This window comes from Rhipicephalus microplus, chromosome 7, assembly GCF_043290135.1.
Source record: "Rhipicephalus microplus isolate Deutch F79 chromosome 7, USDA_Rmic, whole genome shotgun sequence".
NCBI classification, from domain to species: domain Eukaryota; kingdom Metazoa; phylum Arthropoda; class Arachnida; order Ixodida; family Ixodidae; genus Rhipicephalus; species Rhipicephalus microplus.
In genome coordinates, this window is record NC_134706.1 from 52,680,407 (window position 1) to 52,704,405 (window position 23,999).

The window sequence follows — 23,999 nt, forward strand, 5'->3', positions numbered from 1 at the left end:
CAGAGAATCCGTTAGCACAAGGGAAAAAAAGCACCTGAAATATCTCAGCAAGACAGGGAAACTACTTGGTACTGATGATGTGGCTCAAATTTCGATAGCTTTGATTGATTGATGTGGGGTGTAACGTTCCAAAACCATGATGTGATTATGAGAGACGCCGTAGTAAAGGACTCCTGTAATTCCGATGACCTGGGGTTCTTCAGCATGCACGAAAATCTGAGCACATGGGCGTACAGCATTTATGCTTCGTGGAAAATGCAGCCGCCGTAACCGGGATTTGATCCCGCGCCCTGCGGGTCACCAGCCGAGCATCTTAGCCACTAGACCACCGCGGTGGGGCTCGAATAGTCAGCCTAATGGATACGTTGGCTTAACGTCCCGAAACCACCATGTGATTATGAGAGGAACCGTAGTGGAGGGCTCAGAAATTTCGTCCGCCTGGGGCTCTTTAACGTGCACCCAAATCTGAGCACACGGGCCTACAGCATTTTCGCCTTCATCGGAAATGCAGCCGCCGACGCCGGCATTCGATCCCACAATCTGCGGGTCAGCAGCCGAGTACCTTAGCCACTATACCACCGCGGCGGGGCGAATAGTTCATCCTGTGTAACAGTTCTACGCTTCTATGTATGCTCTATGCATATTTTTTGCTGTTTTTTATGTAACTATCTTGCGCAGATCATATTACGAGGAAAGTTAAGGGAATGATCGGGGTTATATTGAAGTACTTCTTGGATAGGGCGTGTTAACCATCCCACGTAAGTTCGCAGCGTAGCACAGTTTACGTGGTGGCGAACAATGTCTTCTGTCATCCATGGTCCCTTGGTTTTTTCTGTGTTATCTTTTTCAGATTACTGTTACAGATGCCGACGCAACAGCAAACGATGCTACCGCTGCTCTCCACCTCCTCGCCAAGATGTTTCGACGCAAACTGAGAGTAATTCCGAGGTAATACGTGTAATTTTTCCGCTCATTGTTTCAAGCGCACATATAAGACATAGATGGGTATACCGACCCAACAGGCAAAATTATCATGGATATGTGTGAAAGGCATGATTTCATCATTTGTAACAGTACTGAGAAGTGTGAAGGGCAAATAACATGGGCGGCCATGAAGGCCGCAGTCAACGATAGATTACGCGCTGATGTCACATTGGTGTATGATAGGCTCCGGGGAATGCGCATAGATTAATGTGTCTCCAGAAATCTGGGTGGTGATCACAAACGTATTAAGCTAAGTTTTGGAAGAGCAGTGAAAGTGGGAAAGAGACAAGATGAGTAACTACAGAAGAATTTTTATTCAGAAAGGAAAATAGAAATAGCTACTAAACAAATTGAGAAAGTAATCACTCAGGGCAATAAAACAGTGTGGACATACACGAATCTAGTTAGACTATTTGAGTTAGAGCTTGCTAAGGCACGTGACAAGTCATCCCGGAAAAGAAGACACAAACCCAAGTGTTGGTGGGATGAGGAAGTTAAGAGAGCCATACAGCAAAACGGCAGGAAGCTTCTAGGGAACAGACATGCTAAGCAGCTGGGTGAACCGGCAGATGATGTTGAAAGAAAATGGGAAATCTTTCTAAGCTGTAGAAGGGATGCATCCCTCATGATCAATGAAAAGATTAGAAGAAAGGAAGCTCAGTGGCTGGCAGAAGTACATATAAAGATATAAAGGCAGCTGCGAAATTTTGGAACCAACTAAACTCCCTAAGAAATGAAGCGAGCCTAGAGCAGAGGTTTATAACTACAGCTCAAGGTGCTAGACTGGAAGGGGACGAAGCTATGGAACATATAAGAACAAGGGTGACAGAAGATTTTCAACAAATGAGTGCCTTATTCACCACAAAATACAAGGATGGATAAATTGGCGCAATGGCTCCATTTTCACAACGAAATTGGGAAAGGGCTGTGAAGAGGGTTTCTAGTAGTACATCAACAGGCCCAGATGGGATTCCTATTATGCTGATAAATACATTGGATCCGAAGTCTAAGCAGACTTTGAGAGTGGCAGTGAGCGAAATAATAATCGATGGTGAAGTCCCTGATGGATGGAAACTTAGCAGGATGAACATGATCTATAAACGAAAGGGGGCAAAGCTGACATAAACCACTACCGCCCAACAACAGTGACATATGTGGTCTACAGGCTGGCAATGCAGATTATAAGGGAAACACTGCAGGCATGGATAGAGGATGAGAGGGTGCTGGGGGAACTGCAGAATGGGTTTCGGAAACACAGGAGGTCGGAAGACAATCTGTTCTCACTGACGCAGTGCATAGAAATTGCAGAAAGGGAACACAGACCGCTATGGCTAGAATTTTTGGATATCAAGGGAGCGTACGATAGCGTGGTTCAGGAGGACTTGTGGAAAATACTGGGCACACTAGGTTTGGAAGGTGGAGTCACTAATATTTTCAAAGATATCTATAAAAGTAATAAGGTAGATATAAAGCGTGAAAAACAGGTATCCAATCCCGCAGAGTTAAAACGGGGGCTTAGGCAGGGGTGTCCTCTGTCTCCCTTGTTATTTATGATGTACCTACAAGGATTAGAAGTCATATTAGAGGGAAGTGGACTTTGCTTCAACCTCTCTTTTGTCAAGCAAGAAAAACTCATTGAACAGGCCCTACCAGCATTGATGTACGCAGATGATATAGTGCTGATGGCCGACAACAAGAATATTTGCAGCGATTGATGGAGATCTGCGGTAATGAGGGAGATAGGTTAGATTTCGGATTCATTAAGCAAAATCAACAGTCATGATTTTTAAGCGATAACGAAGGTACTGAGCTTTCATGCAGGAGGTCACGCTAGAAATAACAAATACAAATATCTGGTCGTATGGATAAGCAATGGGACCGAGTACCTAATGGATCACGAAATATACGGAACGACTAAAGGTAACAAGAATGCAGCACTGATGAAAAATAGGGCACTGTGGAATTACAATAGGTATGATGTGAGAGGAATATGGAAAGGGGTCGTGGTTTCAGGTGTGACGTTCGGCAATGCGGTCTTGTGCATGAGATCAGAAGTTCAAGCAAGATTAGAAATTAAGCAACGTGGAATAGGTAGGCTTGCTTTAGGAGCGCACGGGAATGCACCAAATCAGAGAGAACAAGCTGATATGGGATGGACATCATTTGAGGACAGGGTAGCTAGCAGCAAGATAAATTTTCAGAGGCGATTGAGAGAAATGGGCGAGGAGCGTCGGGCTAGGCTTTCAGCTACTTGTAGATGAATAATGTCGATACAAAATGGAGGAAGCGAACCAGAAAATTGACGGGTAAATACTTAAAAAATAGTAGGGGGCCAAATCAAAAATACCTATCGGTTAAGAAGAAGGTGGAGAAAATGGAGACCGATATGCGGATAATCGGCATGATGAAGAAGTCCACACTAGAGATCTGTCGAACTTTTAAGCAGGACATTGCCAAGGATCTATGATAGTACTCGGGGTAGCTCTCTACTCTTTGAGGCCTGGACGGGAGTACTGCGAACCAAGACATATCGGCCCAAATACGAAGGTGTAGACACGGTATGCAGTGCGTGTGGAGAGGAGGAGGAAACTGCCGAACACTTCATAATGTTCTGTAAAGGGCTTCGCCCTAGAGTTCAGGATGATGGCGCAGAGTTCCTCAAAGTACTGGGGCTTACGGACAGGTAGGGCAAAATAGACTTTAAGAGCGTAGAAATAACTATATAGGAGGAGGTTATCTGATAGGTGGCTGAAGTGAACGCACGAGTGAAAATTAAACCCTTCACTGCAAAGTACGAGTCCCCAGCTTCACTATATAAAGGGAAAAAAAGATAAATCTAGTTTTTGGTTCACTAAGTATTAAAGCTCGAGGTGGCTGTAGGTTCGCACACCCTCTTTTTTCGCTACTCCATGTATGCATGTTCCGCTAACGACAAGCCTGTTAACTGGATCATGCAATGCGATAGCTGTAGTCTCATTGATGAAATACCAAACGGTAGGACACCATACAGACTTCTTTATGTCGATGGGTTAAATGTTTGTGACGTGCGCATTTATTATCCAAAAGGGCCACTCACCAGGCTCACCAATTTTAAGCTGACAACGCGCGATGGGTAGATGAGACGTTAATGATCCCGTCTGCCAAAATTTGCAACGCTAGGTGTCGCGGAAATGGGTCAAATTTCAAGATGAACGCTGCTCCCCCTTCCTTTTGCAGGCTTGCGCCCAGAGAATGAGGGCATGACATCCGCGTATGAATGGCCCTACGTACACGGCAATGCAGGGACGTTGGTCCTCTAAGTAGACGACTATGCTCTGGCGTTGGCAACAGTGGCACGTGACATGGTGAAAATTATTTAACACGACATGCGTAGTTCATGTACTCGTTGCTTGAAGAGATTATTGAATCACTAGATCAATAATAAGAAGCAATAAGGGAATGGGAGCGTTCTGGTTTTTCATTTTTCTCCCCGTGAATTGCAACGAGATGCGGAGGTAATGTGCCGGTGTTTCCCATGCATTCGTATCCCCGCGGTCAGCTACTCGAGCAGACGACAGCCGTGGAACGCTCCTACGCGTTCGTGCTTATTGTGCTGATCTATCTACCGCATCTAAACCAGTGTTTCCAAACCATCTCGCAGAAAGATGCCGTAGACCCCAAAATAACGCTGGTCAAAAAAAAAAAAAAATGGGCAGATCTCACGTACAGTGGGACTCAATAATATGCAGAGCACGAATGAGAAACGTTGACATGTCACTTTAAGATCAGCACAATGTTACGAGGTGAAGGTAAATGATGCCGAACGTGACTTCCGTCTCTTGATTATCATGCTTGGATGTGTCGTTTACCTTCGTCATCTATTCACGTCACGTGATACCAAATTGAGTATATGTGGAGCTAGCTAAACGGGCGTGGGCACGCAATGAGCGTGGTAAGTTCTCATGTTCTTACATGACGTGCTGTCAGAATCATTATGTTTGCACAAATCATATATTCCGTCATTCATTGACGTCACGTAACACCGAATTTGGCATATGTGGAGCTAGCAAAGCGGCCGCGAGTGTGTAATGAAGGGCCCAATATACTGCAATGTAGCTTTGACGCGCGCGCATGCTGGCACGGCAACGCAACGTTAGCGAAACGCAAGCATTCTATAGTCTGACGCCAGGCGCGACCAGCGTCCGGTGGCACGTACTGACGGCAACCTGTGCAAAATGCGACATGCTTCATTTCGCGCCGATGCGTTACCCAGTCAACATTGCGTCCCCTCTTGACGTCACGGAGGGACGCCGGACGCGCTGAAGTGCGCATGCGTCGAAGGAACGCAGCGCGGTGCACGCCTGCAAGTATATGACAGGTAGATCAGCGCCTGGCATGGCGTCGCCGGTGTGACGCGACAAAACGAACGCCAGGGCGCACGTCGAAGTGTATTGGTGCCTTCAGTGTGGCTGTAGTGAAGTTCTCACAGGACACGTATCTCATGATTATCATGTTTGCACCAGTCACATACCTTTGTCATCCATTCACGTGACGTAATACCATTTGGCATATGTGAAGCAACGTTACTAGATACTTTTTTCAGTTTGCAAACTGCGGCGCCGCGAGTGTCACCCAACGTGTCACCCTTCCCTGTACCGGTCAAAAAGCCGCAAGCGCGCCCCCTCTCGGCGGTGCCGTCTGACAACGGCACCGACGCTGTCAGCGTTGGCGTGATCTGCATGGTGCCGGGTGTTTTTTAATGTCTTCAACTCAGTCATCGCTTTCCCTGTGAGCTACACAGCTCACATGTGTCATGTGACGGTTCATGAATGTGAGAAAACATGCCTCGCTGCTTTTGTGACTGGTTGCCGAAGTGGGTACGATTCGACGAAATCCGCGGCCGAAAAGAGACATTTTTTCAAGCCTCCCGCTGACGAGGTGCGCCTCCAGAGATTTCAACCATAAATTAGAAAGCAAGGAAAAGGTGGCTGTAGCAAACAAAAAAGCACGTCTCCTGTAACTCTGGCTCTTGCCTTTGAAGAAAAGTGGCTTCCAGTTTGTTTGTTTCAGTGTTCAGTAAATTGTGTTTAATTTGACTTTGTTCAGTGTTCAATAAATTGTGTTTAATTTGACTTTGTGTTCTCGTCATCTCGCGCATTTTATCGCCTTAAAAAGGCCAAATTTTTATTGAAGTAGTTCGGTATCTTTCTTCTAAAATAATGCGAATCATACGATTCAGTTATCTGGAACGAACAAGTCGTTCTGGGCTTTACACTTTAACATATCCGGCGTCATTAGATGGCTGTAGTGCGTGGCTCATCGTACAATAATATCGAAGGTTCTACGGGCCAAAACCACGATATGATTATGAGGCACGTTGTAGTGAAGGGCTTTGGAAATTTTAACCACCTGGGGTTTCTCTAACGTGCACCTGAATCGAAGTGCATAGCGTAGAAAGATACCGAACTACTTCAATAAAAATTTGGCCTTTTTAAGGCGATAAAATGCGCGAGATGACGAGAACACAAAGTCAAATTAAACACAATTTATTGAACACTGAACAAAGTCAAATTAAACACAATTTACTGAACACTGAAACAAACAAACTGGAAGCCACTTTTCTTCAAAGGCAAGAGCCAGAGTTACAGGAGACGTGCTTTTTTGTTTGCTACAGCCACCTTTTCCTTGCTTTCTAATTTATGGTTGAAATCTCTGGAGGCGCACCTCGTCAGCGGGAGGCTTGAAAAAATGTCTCTTTTCGGCCGCGGATTTCGTCGAATCGTACCCACTTCGGCAACCAGTCACAAAAGCAGCGAGGCATGTTTTCTCACATTCATGAACCGTCACATGACACATGTGAGCTGTGTAGCTCACAGGGAAAGCGATGACTGAGTTGAAGACATTAAAAAACACCCGGCACCATGCAGATCACGCCAACGCTGACAGCGTCGGTGCCGTTGTCAAACGGCACCGCCGAGAGGGGGCGCGCTTGCGGCTTTTTGACCGTGTTGAAAAACGGCGGACCGATCCCGCCGAAGCCACCACTGTTGCGAAAGACGGCGACGCCGACGCGGTCCCGGAGGCGCCACTGCTTTCGACCCCGCCGGGAAGGTCACCAGCCGTTTGGTAGCGTATGTTTCTCAGCTCGCGACTGCTTCTGCGCAGAGCTGAGGAGACGAGCGGACGAGACGACGGTGAGTTAAACAAGGTTTATGTACAGCATATATACAGAGGCGTTACAATTTCGGCACTGGGGCCGGCAGAGACTCGAAGAGCCGAGCTCTTCTCTCTAACACATAGGTCAGTCTTTCGCCTAAGACCGCTGACTCACACACATGTCGGCACTCCGACACGGGGACGCCTCTCACATAGGACCGCCGATCGCGACGCGCCGCAGGGCTTCTTTTATTTACACCGGGTCCAACCAAAATGTCCAATCAGAAGCGCCGCTGGTCGTCAGCGCAGATTCTTCCAATGGGGTTGCCGCGCCATGCGTCAGACCACCCGACACGAGAACGCCGGCTCGCTGTCACGTGCGCCGCTGACTCAATGCACGTGGGCGAGAGAGGCGCCGCGCGTGTTCACGCCGTTGAGATGTTCGCGTCAGGCAGACTGCGGGCTGGCCTTGACCCAGATTGCCTTTTTCCGAGGCACGGACGTTTGACGGGGACTCGCTGGCATAACAGCACCCCCGCCGCCAGACAATGCACCGGAAAGACGAGCTGCTTCCACGGGGCTCGGATGTCAGGTGCGCTCGTTCGCCAGGTCCCTCCAGGTTCGCCTCCAGGGCCATGGGGAGAATACAGCTCCAGACTGTTCCGGGAACACATCCCATTTTTGACGACGGATCCCAGCTCCACGGGCTTGTCGCCACAATTTGCTGGCCGACTTCGCTCGTCTCTTCCGACCCTCTTCGGTTTCAGCACTTGTCGATGGTTCTGCAACTTGCTAAGAACGGTTCGACAACAGACAACACACGACACAAGCAAGTGCCCTCGGTCACCCAACAGAACACCAGACAAAGTATAGAACAACAAATACCTATCTACGTGTCTATCGGAATTTCGTTCCCTCTACATCAAGAGGCACATGTGGGACAAAAGACTCCTAAAGTAAGAACTTGAATTTTTCACAATTACAACCCCGCAACGAATTAGAATACCACATAAAGTTGGCCCCTTGAGATCACTCTGAACGAGAGCGCTCAGCCCAGGTCGTGATGAGGTCAAAATTTTGCCCCGAATCGCCAGCCAGAAACCGAAGGGTTGAGAAGTTACTAGCTGGAACGCACTGCTCAATGCACCTGCATTAGCGTTTACTTTTTCTTTTTTTTTTCTTTAGCGAACGTCAAAGTTGCGCTGTGGAGCAACATGCCCCACTTCAGTAACTGGCCACTTTTAGGCGACGATACCTATGCGGCACCAAGAGCGGCTCACACTTTCGACGTTGCACAGGGGAACAACGATACGGCTTGCTACTGATTGACTCCTCACCGCTTAGCTCGATATCGTGTTCGATCACCGTCGTGTCTCCGGGACGGTCCGACAACACATACCCAAACTCGGAAACAATCTTTCTCAGGTCCTCTTTCTCAGGTCCTCCTTCACTTACGCTAGGCTCTAGGTTTATCTGCTCCCGGATTACTTTCGATCCCCCTTCAATTACCTCACTAGAAGTCAAAATTTCTGCTTCCTCTTCCTCTGAAGCCTTCAACAGCTGATTTACGACCGCTTGATATCGAACATTGGGTTTCATCAAGTTGTAAATTTTGTTCTGCCGCCTTCCTACTTGCACCTCATAATTTGTATCGCAAGGCTTCGATAATACTTTAGCGGGCCCTTCCCAATCAACCTCAAGCTTGTTCCTTTTTGGTGGCTGCAGCAGCAGTACCTGATTATCAACTTCAAAAACACGCTTCTTCCCCGATTTCTCGTAGTGCTCCTTCGACAGAACTTTTGCCGCGTTTTTCTGGCTTTCCACGAGCGCTTCAATTTGGCTTTCCACTAGCGCTTCAATCGAGAGATCCTCACTCTGCCCTTGAATGAGCGTCTCTCGATCAACTCTCGGCAGCTCGCTCCAACTTTCCGCAACAGGCGAGAGCGTTGCAACCCTCTCGCTCTGACTCAATGGCGCCACGTCGTCTCCCCCAGCGCATACCGCGCCGGCCGCTCCCGCGACGCGCCGCTCGCGTGACTGCTCACATGACTCATGCGGAAAATTTCCTTTCTGGGGTTCCGTCGACCCGCCGACAAGGTCACTTGAGAGTTCACCGCATGGAACCAAGTCAAGCTTCCGCGAAAGCTTTCGCGCTTGCGATCGCGTGGGAGCCATGCACGCTAAGTTGGGGAAGAACGATTTGCCCTGCTCTTTGAGAAGCTGCTCCGAGTTGTTGGAGAAAAGATAAGAAAAACGACCATTCAGCGCGGCAGACACAGCCGCTTCGGTGCAAAGCTTACCGAACGGGCCTTCAATGACAACGGTGGCGATTGGTAAGCGAACACTCTGCTCCTCGGCGACTTGCCTGATCCACGCGCATTCTCCTGTGAAGTCATCCGGAGACACCAATGAAGGATGGACAACGTCCATGGTTGCCGCTGAGTCTCTAAGTGCTCGGCACGTTTTCTCATTGACCCTAATTTCTTGGAGATACGGCTCCAGCAACCGCATGTTTTTTTCTGATTCTCGGATCGTTGCGAAGGCAAACTTTTCCTGACAGTTTCTCGCGATGTGCCCTTCCTTTTTACAGTTGTAGCAGATTAGCGGCTTCCGTTTGTTTTCCGATTCAAAAGCCTGTGTGGTAGAAACCTCACTCGATTTCTCCGCTTCTGCTTGCCCTTCCCCTACACTGTCCTTAGTAAGAGATGGGTCCTTTTTGAAATTACGGTGCGGAACGGGTTTCCGTTGATCAGGTTTCCTTGAAAAGCCCTCTTTTCTCTCATCCTTTTCAACGCGCACTGCCCTGCTATGCAACTTTCGGCGAGTATAATACTCCTCAGCTAACTCAGCTGCCTTATTTAACTGTACTTCCCCAAGTCTGTCCTGCAGCCAAAGTTTAACATCCTCCTCGATGCAGCGGTAGAATTGCTCCAATGCAACGCATTCCACCACTTTATCGCGGTCGTCATAAACACCTTCGCCCTTGAGCCATTCAATTAAATCGGCTTTAAGACGAAACGCGAAGTCAACGTGTGACTCATTCCCCTTTTCAGCATACCGGAACCTTTGCCTGAAAGCCTCGGGTGACAACTTATAACGTCTCAAGAGCACTTCCTTAACCTCGTCATAGCTCTCAAACGCTTCCCTAGACAAGCAAGTTATCGCGTCGGACACTTCGCCGGGAAGAAGAGCTAACAGGTTCTGCGCCCAAAGAGACCGCTCCAAAGCGTTTCGCTCACAGACGTGTTCAAACTTGACGAGATACTTCGCCATGTCCTCGCCTACTACGAACGGTGGCAGTTGGTCCCGAATTCTAAAACCGCTGACCTGAATCGTCGGAGAAGCTACGCTAGGCGCCTGCGAACACTGTAGGATTGCCAATTCTAGTCGTTTCAACTCGAGACGCTCTTGTCTCTCGGCCTCCTCGCGCTCGCGACGTTCGCGCCTTTCAACTTCTTCACGTTCGCGAACTTCTCGCCTTTCAGCCTCCTCGCGGCGTGCTTTGATCTCTACCCAGGCCTCATCGACTTCCTCAGCCGACACTCCCTCATCCTTCATGATCTCAAGGATCGCTTGCTTTCGTTTCGCACGGCCCAAAGTAATGCCGAGTTCCTCACAAATTTCGATGAGTTCCTTCACTTTAAGGTTCTCCATCGTTCACACTAGCCTCTTGCTGTTTGCCCCTGTTAAGAATTTACTTGCCGTACCCACTATAAGTCAACTAGCAAGACGCGCAAGCAACTTTTCACTCTCCCGTGTTTACCCCCTCCGCATTAACTTTGGTTTCAAAGCACTTCGACTTTGCTTGAAACGATCAAAGCTCACTCTAATGCTTCACACAGCCCTTCTCTAAACTACTACAACCTGAGCTAGAGTAGTCTGGTGAACTGAGGGGAAAACATCAGGCACTCACCGCATCGATGTCGCTGACGCCGGCCGATCCCACCGCTGCCACCACTGTTGAAAAACGGCGGACCGATCCCGCCGAAGCCACCACTGTGGCGAAAGACGGCGACGCCGACGCGGTCCCGGAGGCGCCACTGCTTTCGACCCCGCCGGGAAGGTCACCAGCCGTTTGGTAGCGTATGTTTCTCAGCTCGCGACTGCTTCTGCGCAGAGCTGAGGAGACGAGCGGACGAGACGACGGTGAGTTAAACAAGGTTTATGTACAGCATATATACAGAGGCGTTACAATTTCGGCACTGGGGCCGGCAGAGACTCGAAGAGCCGAGCTCTTCTCTCTAACACATAGGTCAGTCTTTCGCCTAAGACCGCTGACTCACACACATGTCGGCACTCCGACACGGGGACGCCTCTCACATAGGACCGCCGATCGCGACGCGCCGCAGGGCTTCTTTTATTTACACCGGGTCCAACCAAAATGTCCAATCAGAAGCGCCGCTGGTCGTCAGCGCAGATTCTTCCAATGGGGTTGCCGCGCCATGCGTCAGACCACCCGACACGAGAACGCCGGCTCGCTGTCACGTGCGCCGCTGACTCAATGCACGTGGGCGAGAGAGGCGCCGCGCGTGTTCACGCCGTTGAGATGTTCGCGTCAGGCAGACTGCGGGCTGGCCTTGACCCAGATTGCCTTTTTCCGAGGCACGGACGTTTGACGGGGACTCGCTGGCATAACAACCGGTACAGGGAAGGGTGACACTCGCGGCGCAGCAGTTTGCAAACTGAAAAAAGTATCTAGTAACGTTGATGTGAAGCTTGTGAAATGGCCGTGAGCGCATCATCAGTGTGGCATGTAGTCATGTTCTTACATAACACGCATGTTGGGATTATCATGTTTGGATGTGTCATTTATCTATGTTGTCCGTGCGCGTCACGTAATACCGAGTTTGGTACATGCGAAGCTAGCGAAATGGCCACGAGCGCATCGTGAGTGTAGCAAGTAGTCATGTTGTTACATGACACGCATCTCATTTTTATCATGTTTGCACCAGTATAATGCCTTCGTCATTCATTCGCGTTGCGTAATACCAAATTTGGTATAAGAGAAGCTAGTGAAACGACCGCCAGCGCATCATGAGTGGGGCATGTAGTCATGTTGTTACATGACACGCATGTCATGATTATCATGTTTGCACCAGTCAAATACCTTCGTCATGCATTCACGTACTGTAATACCAAGTTAGGTATATGTGACACTAGCGAAACGGCCGCGAGCAAATCATGAGTGTGGCATGTAGTCATGTTGTTACATGACACGCATTTGATGATTTTCATATTATGGTCTGTCGCTTGTGTTCGCCATGCAATCATGCCATACCATACCTATTTTGCAACATTCCGTGTGAACGAAACCACCGCAAGAGCGGCACAATCATGAAATGTATGATTTTCATGTTATGACTAGTCAAATATGTTTTTCATACATTCATGTTATGCCATACCAAGTTTGGTATTGATACCATGAGAGAAACGACCAGGAGAGATAAAAGTCGTAGGCGGCTAGATAGATAGATAGATAGATAGATAGATAGATAGATAGATAGATAGATAGATAGATAGATAGATAGATAGATAGATAGATAGATAGATAGATAGATAGATAGATAGATAGATAGATAGATAGATAGATAGATAGATAGATAGATAGATAGATAGATAGATATGCTCAAAGTCACCGAAGTTCACTACAAATGCTCCGCATTTTAAAAAAACAAAAAGCTCTGCTCATTGGACACCCAACAACTTCCATGGTCTAACTAAAGTGTGATATGGGGCCTGGTGAGTGGCCCTTTAAGAGCTCATCTTCCTTGCAGTTTTCACTGTCCAGTTGCCTCGAGGCTGGATATCTTGCCGATGTGGAGATCTCCGTCAACTGTTCGCACTTCCCGGGCAGTCAGTCTACCTTCAGGGCCCACAAGATGATCCTGGCTCTACAGAATGACGTGTTCAAGGCCATGTTTTACGGCGACTTCGCCAAGGAAGATCGCATAGTCATTACTGACCTACACCCGGATGGTGTCAGAGGCCTCTTGCGGTACGCTCCCGATTCCTCACTTTATTGTCTGTCAGGATGATTTTGTAATTAGGCCTACTGTGACGATAGTGATTGTGTTGTGTCAGTGAACACAAGGTAACGGTTTGCTCGTCCGTCGGTCAGTTTATTTAATTAGGGGCATTTCTAAGCGATACAAGCACATTTGGTCGTTTCGCCACAGGCTTGCATTGAGCAAATAATTAATGATTGAGCACTACCAACTTCGCTCCTCTTTATGAGGTTTTCATCATGCGCATCGCTCAAAATCTCAGCGAACCATCATGGTAACATATCAGCCAGCTCTCTAGGACATAAAAAAAAGTTGATTTAGGTGTAAATTATCTTTTGTCTGCCCAACATGGAGGAAAGGCTCGGGAGGCAACTGGACAGGCTCAAGGTTGAATTGTCCAGGCTGTGGAAGTGCCGACGCTTCATGTAAAGTATCTAGTGCCTCAAGGCGCACGTGTCTCGCGCAGAAGCCGCATGTAGGGGTCACACCTATTGAACGGTCGGTGGCGTTGTGCTTGTGGGCGTTTACCGCCACCATCATCATCGTGGTTAGAAAACGGTAGCGCCGTCGGCGACGCCTCGTGGCAAGCCTCGGATGCGGCGCGCCAGAATTAAGGTGGTCTTTTTTGCGCGTGCCGGTTGCCGCGAACGGCTGTCTCTAGCGTGGGTCCCCGGTGCGTGGCACCGCGGGTTGCGCGTCGGGGGCTCTCGTGGTAAGTGAAGCGTTGGCGACGCCACCTTGGATGCGTTATTGGGTTTGTTATCTTGTTGAGGGTTGTGTAATTTTGTTTAAGGTTGTTGAGCGTGTTGATCACAATTGATGTGTAATTATTCGGCTGACGAAATTGTCATTCTAGAGGTAGTTCAATAAATGCGTGTTGTTTGGTTTGTTCCAACCACCTCTACTGTGTCCGTTCACTCCAAGACCGTGGTGCTCGCCAATACGAGTTTACTGCATTTAGCAAAGCTGGCCTGAACAGTTGTCCGAGACTTCAAAGCGCCAGCGAAAGGTTCTGAACATTGTATACGCTCGAAGGAATTGCCGGTTTCCAGCATTTCATGCCTCCATGGTGTCTCACACAGCTTTAGAAAAGTGGGAGCGAGGTACGTATGCAATGTTTTCTTTCGGCTAGCAACATTTTAGGCAGCATTTGCGCAGCTGTAGAGAGGAAGGTCGAGGGTGAAGAGCAAGGCAAGGATAGTTGCAAAGTCAAGCGTATGGCCAGAGAAGTTCCATTCTCCACCAGTGTGGTGTCCGACATTCCGCTTTTCGTGTGTGAAGCGTTATGTTACAGAAACCGAGTGCTGTGTCAATAAAAGGTTTATAGATCACACAGGTTCACCAAAGGGACAACCAAGTAACCATGTTCTAATCTTTCTTTGCATTGTAGTGAACATGGCTGCATATCCTTGCTCGGTGATACATCAGTCAAATCTAGTTTGAAGGATTGCGTAGCGCGTGAAATTCAAGAAGCCAGTTTTTTTTTTTTTTCAACAAAGCTGGTAACACATGAGTCGCAAAACCACCGGTCACTGTACTTGCCGCTTAGCTGGCCTCTCTGGGAGCTCGTCACTTATTCATCATTTCACTGCTCAACTAACTGTTTCATCCACACGTATTTATATAAGCGCTATATATGTTGGTTGATGCAATAAAGTTTCAGTTGATTGTTTTCGCCGTGTTCTATGTCCCTCGCTTTGTGCTGTCATTTTGCGTACAACCGTGTTAAACTGAATTACCCTTCATATTTTCTGTAAGGTAGGGAGCAGCATCGACCCTGTTGTCGACGTCGCACAACACCCATATGAAATATTATGCAGCTAGCACCCCTCCACACATCAGCACAAGTCATTACATGTAGTTATATATGTATTTATTACCCCACATATCTATTTTTCTGCCACGTTTTACTGCAATTCATACATTTATCATCAGCTCCAACGCAAAGCTGCAAACTATAGAGTTTGATTCTTGTCCATACCCCAGAATATTGTGTGGAAACAGTTCAAAAAAGCAAACGCTAAAAAATAGCGGTGCCTACTGCACACACAGTGTTGAGCCGTTACAGTGTATTCGTTGAGAGCCGAAGGAAATCATTGCAACTGGCCGGTTACACGAGTTTTCAATGCATGCAGGTACTTCTACAGCGGGAATCTAGAAGTGGCTAACGCGCATCAGGCCGCCTGCACCCGGACAGCCGCCGCCAAGTACCTCGTTCCGAAGCTGGAGGAGAAGTGCCTTTCCTTTGTCAACGCTCGATTGGGGCCGATGGACGTGTGTCCCTTTCTGGATTGCTTTCTCACCATGAGCGAAGATGAGCTGGACTCTCCCGCGAAGGCCCTCATCCGTAGAGACACTCTTGGAGTGATAGGTGCACGCAATTTTCCTCATTCAACCGAGCGTACCGTGCGATACATCCTGCGCCACGCAACCAACGTGCCCGAGGCGATTGTGGTGGAATCCGTGTATGACTGGGCGAAGCAACAGTGGCTCACGCACTTCTTCGAGGACGATCAGCGGTCCGACATTCGCGCCGTTATGCTGCCGCTCTTTCCCGAGTTGCGGTTCCTCGCGCTGACGGCCACTGAGTTCGTCCAAGGTCCCATCGCATGGAAAATCTTCACCGACGCCGAAGCGCTGGCCATATTAAGCAACATCATCAAGGGACGCTCGATGGCCATGCCAGAGGGTTTCTCCAAGATCCGAAAGAATCGAGCGTAGTAATACAAAAACATGCTGGGATCACGTGCGCATATTTCTCATGAAGCCCACCATAATCCCGAACTTGCTTGAAGAGATGCTTTGTTGCTGGTGACACGTTATGTGATAATTCATAACAATAAAACGGAAAACAAAACAAATGGTAATTGATAATTCAACCGCGGTTTATCAATGAACGAATCATTCTCATGAACGTAGGTCATATCCGTCAGTGAGTGAGTGAAACAACTTTATTCGGTCCACAATAGACGCGAGTAAACTCAGCGTCACCTGGCTAGGCCCACTCGGGGACCATCAGGTTAAACCTGACGGCCCTCGCGCGGGCCCTCTGGACGGCCAGGATTTGAGAGGTCTGGTCCTGGGCCTTAATGAGTCGCTTCATTTCCTCTTGGGTGAAAGGGGGACCAGCAGAGGCTCAGTGATGAAAAATACCAATTCATTCTGTCATTACACCTTAGCTCAAATGCTGTAAATGTTGCAGCTCGTTTTGTCTACCTGTTGTCTGATTTATTGAGGGTTGTTTGTCCAACGTCCGACCTCTTGCCACTGATTAATTTAGGAGTACCTCCTTCGACGTTGAAATGGCAAGCTGTTTCAAAATGGCAAGTTCGCCATTGCCTCTTACCGCTCGTAATGGCGAACTTAGGGGAACTATTATGGTGCGTGCATTACCAGCGAGATGGCGCAATGAGCGCGCGTCGGCAGATCACGACGACGCGGTGACGCGCGCTGATGCGTTCATCTGCCGCATGTACTTCGCCCCGCTGCGGAAGCGGGGGGGGGGGGGGGGGGTTGGATGCTTACGTGTGCGCACGCATACCTCGCGGTGGGGAGAACAGTACACTGCAGGCTTTCACTGCAACGATTCTGCTGTAGCTACCGGGCGCACAAAGGTCACTGCACTCGCTGCATGGTATCTGTTTGTGAAAAAGGCGCGCTTTTTAAGACACAACAAATTAACAATTGAGGCACTTATTTGCGTTCATATGTACCAGTGAGCACATTTTATACATAATTTGTGCGTGAGCAACGCGGGCCACGTTTTGATCTGCTTGCCATTCTTTGCGTGACATTACAATTTGTTGCTATCGCATTCATTGCTACGCCTTTGTGAAAAAGCTGTGACTTTTTTTTCGGTTTCACAACGCGTCTTCCTGGAACACTCTTTTTTTATTCTTTCCTAGGTACACCTACATACCTCGGTTATACTGAAGTTCAATTTTACACAAAAGTATAACTGTAGGGTATAGCAGTACGCTATTGACGTACAATATCTGGTAGGCACATTGGCTCCAAAGTCGCACTGCTTACTGCATAAACATACAAAACGCGACGTTAATGTAACAATCATAATGATTCGTAAACTCACATTGATTCAAGTCTCCGCCATGAAATGAAACAAGTATCATACGCCCAGACTTTTAGTCGATGATGAGCTAAATGCGCGTGCCAACTGTGGCTTCCCAAGTATGAGCTACCGAAGTCTCGTCTACGGAAGAGGTGGAGGAAGCGGCGGTTGCACTTGCCGCTATAATTGATCATTCTTATGTCAGTGTGCGTGATTCAAAAACTGCCATATAAAACTTCGGAGCGGGTAGGATTTGCAGGACAGCCCTTCCCATTCTCTCCAGTAACTCGCCATTCCAACTTGTGGTGGTAATTTGGACACCTGCTCACTCAGGCCTAATTGGTAATGAAGCGGCCCACGCAAGCTTTCGAGCTTTCATGATCGGAGGGCGAAATCCCCGATGGGATGCCTCAGAAACTAATGATTTCCCTACTGCATGTATACATATACTGGAAGATTACTTACATACAACGACATCTGTGGGCACTATCGCCTCGGTCGCCGAACGCTACCGCCTTTACTGCGTAAGTCCTCCCGCAGGTGGGAGGTCCTATGTCGTAAACTACAAAGCCGAATGTTTCTCTCCCCCACTTTACGCTACAAAATTTAGCCCCGAATTCATACTAGTTTGGACTGCATGTTTTGTACTGTCGGAAAAGCGGACCTTACCCACGTTATGTGGCAGTGTGCAAATCACTCCAGCCTTCGTAAACAAATAAAGTCAGAAATTGTGGGAGGCTGCCTCGCGCAGCTGCAACCCCGACCTTCGATAAGAAGGCTATCTTGAGGTGGGCTGAAGTGGTAGAGGAGGCCTACCATCAGTAAGATCCCTCACCGTCTCACAACCCTTTTTCCTTAAGATGGGATAAAGTTGTGTCTCTCTCTCTCTCGCGCGCGCTATAGAGGTCATCATATATGTTCTCGCGCACTAAAGTATCGCATACGACCGGCCACGTATTAAGCCACAAATGTCGTTTTGTTGAAGCGTCAACGCACTCCCAAGTTACGGGTAATGTCAAATATGATGCCTATATAGTTATTCGCAATGCACACGAACTATAGGTGGCGCGCGTGGCGATTCAAGACGGAGGACCGAGAGATGATCAACTTGTTCACTGCACGTAGCGTGTCGTAGCAGGCCGGTTTTTTGTAGTCTCTGTCAGAGTTGATTCTGAACGGCTCTAAAATGCCGCTGCCTTTCACAAAGCAGCTATCACTAGCGAATATTATGGCACACCTCGAAGCTTCTGAAGAAAGGATTCGGTGTCTCATCGAGGGAGAAGAGGTTTTGAAGCCGGCCACCTTATTTGTTGTAGCGTCAAAGCATGCAAAATCGACGCCGTTGCCATTCAAGGACTCTGCCTGCAAACGTCCCATGTTCGAGGAAAGCCTCATGAGCTGGAGCTTGTTTTTGACGTGAGCAGTCGCATCAAGGTACGTACTACGTGAGCTTTATGCGGTCACATTGGCTGCGCATATGTCTACAACGAACCGTCACATACCCTATGTAAATATCGATGACTAGCATGTTTAATAAGTGATGAGTACGTGCTCGACATCGTGCCGTCACGAACAATAAGCGCGTACGTGCTTATCTTACCGCACGGTATCTATTGCTTGATATGTGGGGTTTAACGTCCCAAAACCACCATATGATTATGAGAGACGCCGTAGTGGAGGGCTCCGGAAATTTAGACCACCTGGGGTTCTTTAACGTGCACCCAAATCTGAGCACACGCGCACGGTATCTATAAAAACGACTATATGGCTGGTTGCGTTTTCGGAGAAGGCCAGAAAAAGTACGCTGTTCTCGTTTGCAAATTGGATTATGATCGAAGGTAGTTAGTGCACGATATAAGATAGAGATTAGAAAGCTAGCGACGGCGCGGAGCTGCGGACCCTGTTACGTTCGTATTCAATGAGCCTGCGAGGTGAAGGACGTGCGCTTCAGCGTGCCGCCCATGGAATTGGCTTATTCTGTTTCGCCTGCCTCAGCAACGAAAACAAAGCAAGATGCTTGGTGTGGGGTTGAAAGCACTATCGTACAACCTATGTGGGTTAGAAAAAAAAAAGCGCCGCGAATAGCCGAAATTCAAGCACTAATCGGTGTTTGTTACGGTGAAAACTTATTGTGATGCCCTCGTGGTATTCCGTTGAGTTTGAAACAGGCTATACCTTGCCATTTTTTTCTGCATTGCGAGCTGCACTTCTGTACTTCAAAATTTTATTGTATTTTTGCCAAACTATCAAACACTCAAAATCCATGCACAGCGGCGATAAACTGTGTGTATGATGCAAGTGATCAAGCAGTGTTCTTGACTGAATTTTAGCCCACTATAATTATGGCGCTCATAAATAATGAAACGTTACCCAAAGCAACCACATTTTTTGTTGTAAACTAAACCGCAGTAGTAGGAATACCTAAAATCAGTTTGCAGATTTTATGCTTTTATAACTGACCCAATTAAAGCATTTTTTTAGGTAAACTTTGGGTGGTTATGGTGCATGTGAGGATATGGTGGACAAAGTTTGACAGTTGCCATCCGCCATCTGGAAGCAGCTTTCTTTTCTGAGCCCAGGTGACTAACGCAGTAGTGCAATTTTTATTTGAAAGAAGTGTTACCATGTTCTCAAAGGTGGCTTATGTGCATAACCTACTTTCTTCTGCAGGGCCACTGCTCCTGCAAGGCCGGAAACTGAGCGTTGCAAGCATATGATTGCAATGTTGCTACATGTGAACAGGCAAGGAGCAGTTTTCTCATTTTATTCAATTGTATAAAACACCAGCCAAGCATACAGATAGCAAAACAACGCGATCTAAACTTCCATCAATGTTTTCTACAGTGATGAAACTTGTAGCTGGGCGCTTTGGTTCACACTTGAAGGTAAAACTGGTATGTGCTTATAAACTCGGCAGGGACATGGAAAGAATGAACATGAGCAGGCACCAACTTTCAGCTTTTATTTATCATCACCCTACAATATATATTCATGATACAGACATTTGCAAGTGCACATAGTCACATGGTCATAACCAAACAGGTTACAAAAAGGCATGCAAAAATTTGCACTCACTATCAAATGATGATACTGATCTGTCGCTACCACAAGTATTGCCTCTTACAGCAACTGGCCTTCTCACACTCTCAGGCATAGCATACACACTATTCGAATCCATGGTGTCCAAAACTCAGAAACAAACAAACATTAGAGGTGGTTCTAATTTTCCCTTCCCCATTTTCGGCTTATGGCTTTTAATGCTGCAGCAGCCAGCATTCGAATGCACTGATGATTCTGGTGCCTCTAGTATGATTCAATGGGGCTACTGTCTCAACAGAAATAGTTCGTAAACTCTGATGGTAGTACCAGAAGCTGCACCCCCAAAAATATTTGTGCGAAAACCTTTCACAGCATTTCTTTTTTCAATTTGCCTCTCCTCAATCAAGTAACTCAAGACTGACTGCACATTAATATTTTGTATAAGTAGCTAAAGTTACAAATGAGTGAAAAAGGAATTTTATGGTTCACTAAGGTCTCTTCATGCTGTTTGGTTCATGCTAGAATCACTGCTAAAGACTCATTTATACAGAGCAAAATAAATTCTCAAAACCGGGAACATTGACGTGCACAATAAAATGTTCACGATAACTGTGTAACAGGCATGTCTCAGAAATGGAGCCAACATCACAGGTTACTAACAAGTAAACCTTTACGTGCGACTTTTCAAAACATGCTCGACACGTGCTTCCCGAGTAATTCATTTCGCAGCACTGCAATGTAGCAGAAACTATCTTGAGTGTTATTTGTGGTTCCTTTCATTTTATTAATAGGACTGGCATCCAGCACTTGGACCTGCTGACGTCTACTAATGTTACACAAGCCTGGGGCAAGTTAAAGACAAATGCACCATATGAGGCCTGTAAACTCAAAGAACTGTGCCATGTACAGTCCAAACCACTGCCGATTCTGGGCACCGAACAACAAGAGGAAATACGTCAGCGACTGATTGCGACAGCACATGAGAGTGCATTGGCGCTGCATCAGCTTGGCAGAATGCGCTATATTGAAAGCAATCAAGTTAAAATGATGCTAAAGATATGCACAAATGTTGTACGCACACACAGTCACATGTGTTTTATATAACCAGTTGTTGAGAGTTCCGTAACAATTCCAACAGCAATGTGGATATTACCAACATCAGAAGTGGTTAACTGATATGTATCCCTTATGCTTGCGAGGACAGTAGTCTTGGCTAGTGCAACCTAAACCAACTTTGCAGGATGGCACCTAACTCCAAATGATGTTAACTCGACATGACGCCTGCATCATTTGAGTACATGGGTGATAATTAGGTTTATATAACTAGATAGCAAGCATCTCAATTGACACTGCACTGGCATTATGGCTACACAGGGCCTTTTTCTACAACTGTTTCGAGACCTGGTGTGGTACTATGGTAGAATGTTTGAATGCCCCAAAGAATCACCAAAGTCTATTCTCGCCATTCGTAGGTAGATAAGAACTGTCAATCACCTTTCTCTCATTACCTGTCTACCACGACCCATGAAAACAGGTATGGGCCAGACGTGTCTTGAATAAAGGTTTAGACGATGTACGTGACATGATTGTCCCGTTATTCATATCATGATCAGCCACATATATTCTCAAAACCCTCTTATCCTTCCATACTAATTTTGGTCTACCCCAAGTCAAGAAGGCGATCATGAGGCATAGCACCAAGGCTTAGTACTGAAGCCTTAGAATACATGGGAGATATTAGCCTACCCTCTGCCCTTAAGATATGTGTAATGTCACTCGTCATGTGCTCTATACACGGCGATGGAGTGAGCAGTCGGTAGCATCAATGAGTTTGCGAATAATAATGCGGTAGCATTGAAGAGCTCGTTTCACAGAAATTGCGGCGTCGGGATCGTTGGTTGTGAGTTGACAATCATCTTGTCCATGATTGAAAAATCGAGACATATGCGAATAAAATAAGTAATGAATTTCCGGGTCCGAGTGAGGATTGAGCTCAGGCCATTTGTGTGGCTAGCAGGTGTTTTATCACACAGCTATGGATATGCTTAGGAGTACATCGAAAATAACTTCCTCAGCTCGGAAATGCAGTTAAAATAACTCTCTTCACAAACACACGTGTCCTGGGTGGGGGGGGGGGGGGGGGGGTACAACTGTGCATCGACATAGAAGAAAAAGAAGATGGCTTTCGTTTTCAAGTCTTCTTGGGTGATTCAATTGTGTCGGTCCATTAACTCAATAGTCTTTACATAGCCCAATGGTGTGTTATCCCTCATGTTGTGGTGCTCAGCTGCTTTAGCTTCCTCATTGACCTCTTTTTTTTTATTGAAAAAAAAAATAAACGAAGCACAATAAAGAACTGAGACACAGTCGCTCATTGTCGCCGTCGCTCATTGACCTCAGTTTCTGACTACCTGCATAATAAGTTCTACTACATTTCATTGCGAACACAAGTTCCATAATATCACTCGAACCTTTTCTCAGAGAGAATAAGGGAGGAGAGATTTACAATTCCACCAATCACAATAAATATTTCATCAAGGGTGCCGATGACTTCCCAAGATAAAGGTTCCTTCAGAACTTTAAAAACTTTCATCCTCTGGATTGCACGCTCAACGTGCACACGTGCCCTGGCTATTTTTAGAGTATTTTCTGAGTCTTTCGCCGTGAACTGCAGCTGTCCACGAAGAAACGGAAGCTGCACAACCCCCAGCCCAAGGTTTTCGCATAGCGAGCCCAAGTTGAAACCTTTGTCAACCATGACATCATCTTCAAAACTGTCGAGTTTTTCTAGAACTCCCAATTTCTCGACGCAAATCCTGTCCAACGCTCGGTCTACGAAACCACAGCTCACAAAAGTAATTCAGCCAGCAGGTGAGACGCCAACAAGAAGCTCTGCTGTGTGTGTACCTTTGTAATGAGAGTATGTTAAAGTTTTACAAGAAGCACAGTGCGATTTCTCTACTGCAACCTCTGTGCAGTCTAGCACAACACGTACCTCGTTATATTCTTCAAAGCATTGAGGCAGATTCCTTGCAATTTCTTGTTTGTTTGGCCATGGAATCGCACATTTCAGTACCGCTGCAAGGTTACACAGTGTGCTGTACAAGTGGCGAGAGATGGCTGTGCGGCTCACAGAAAATAGTGGTGCCATACACACAAAGGGTAAGCAAGTTTTCAACCGCACAAGAATGAGAATGACTCGTTCAAGAGTAGACATTTCAGCTACTGCCTCTTCAATCCTGCTCACTTCATTACTAATGGCTACAAGCAAAGTCATTGATGACACACCAATAAAAGCAAGCACACTATTATCTGATGTCAGCATATCTACAAGCCTGAACTGCTTCCCTATAATGGAGTCTACATCGACCTGGATGCCTTTGTCTTGTGTGCATATGATGTCTGGTACATCCTTCATGCACTGCGAAAGCTGAAGAAGGGCTTCTGCAACCTCCACTGTTGATACAGCTGTAGCAGTTGCACCACTAGCACATGGATCTGATGCAGTTTCCTGGCCCTGCTCTTGTACCTGCACCCAAGAAAGATTTCCCATAAAGACAGATTCAAGGCAATGCAAAAGTGCTGAGAATCTTCTAATTCCTGAAAGAAATGACGTCAAAATGATTTAACTTGTTTTGGCTTAATTGCTATAAAAAGCAATTACATAGCTTGTTTGGCTTTGTAATTGTTTTTAAATGCTTCATAGCATCACATGTATACACAGTTGCCTAACGACTGATGATGCGTGCCATAGTGTGATGCCATGA

General features: G+C 47.0%; 1 protein-coding gene across 1 annotated transcript; it reads left to right on the forward strand.

Moving 5' to 3' along the window:
- Window positions 1-865: 865 nt before the first annotated feature.
- Window positions 866-15,856, forward strand: LOC142766931 (BTB/POZ domain-containing protein 6-B-like). The gene is made up of 3 exons (XM_075868126.1): window positions 866-948; window positions 12,894-13,114; window positions 15,260-15,856. The coding sequence occupies exons 2-3, from the start codon at window positions 12,999-13,001 to the stop codon at window positions 15,843-15,845; spliced, it is 702 nt and encodes a 233-aa protein (XP_075724241.1). The 5' UTR covers window positions 866-948; window positions 12,894-12,998; the 3' UTR covers window positions 15,846-15,856.
- The last annotated feature ends 8,143 nt before the right edge of the window (window positions 15,857-23,999 follow it).

What these genes read in the sequence shown, in the direction of transcription:
- LOC142766931 (XM_075868126.1), top strand. Translation starts at nt 12,999, where the DNA reads ATGATCCTGGCTCTACAGAATGACGTGTTCAAGGCCATGTTTTACGGC. An exon ending in GGTGTCAGAGGCCTCTTGCG is followed by an intron (nt 13,115 to 15,259) that starts GTACGCTCCCGA and finishes CAATGCATGCAG; the next exon opens with GTACTTCTACAGCGGGAATC.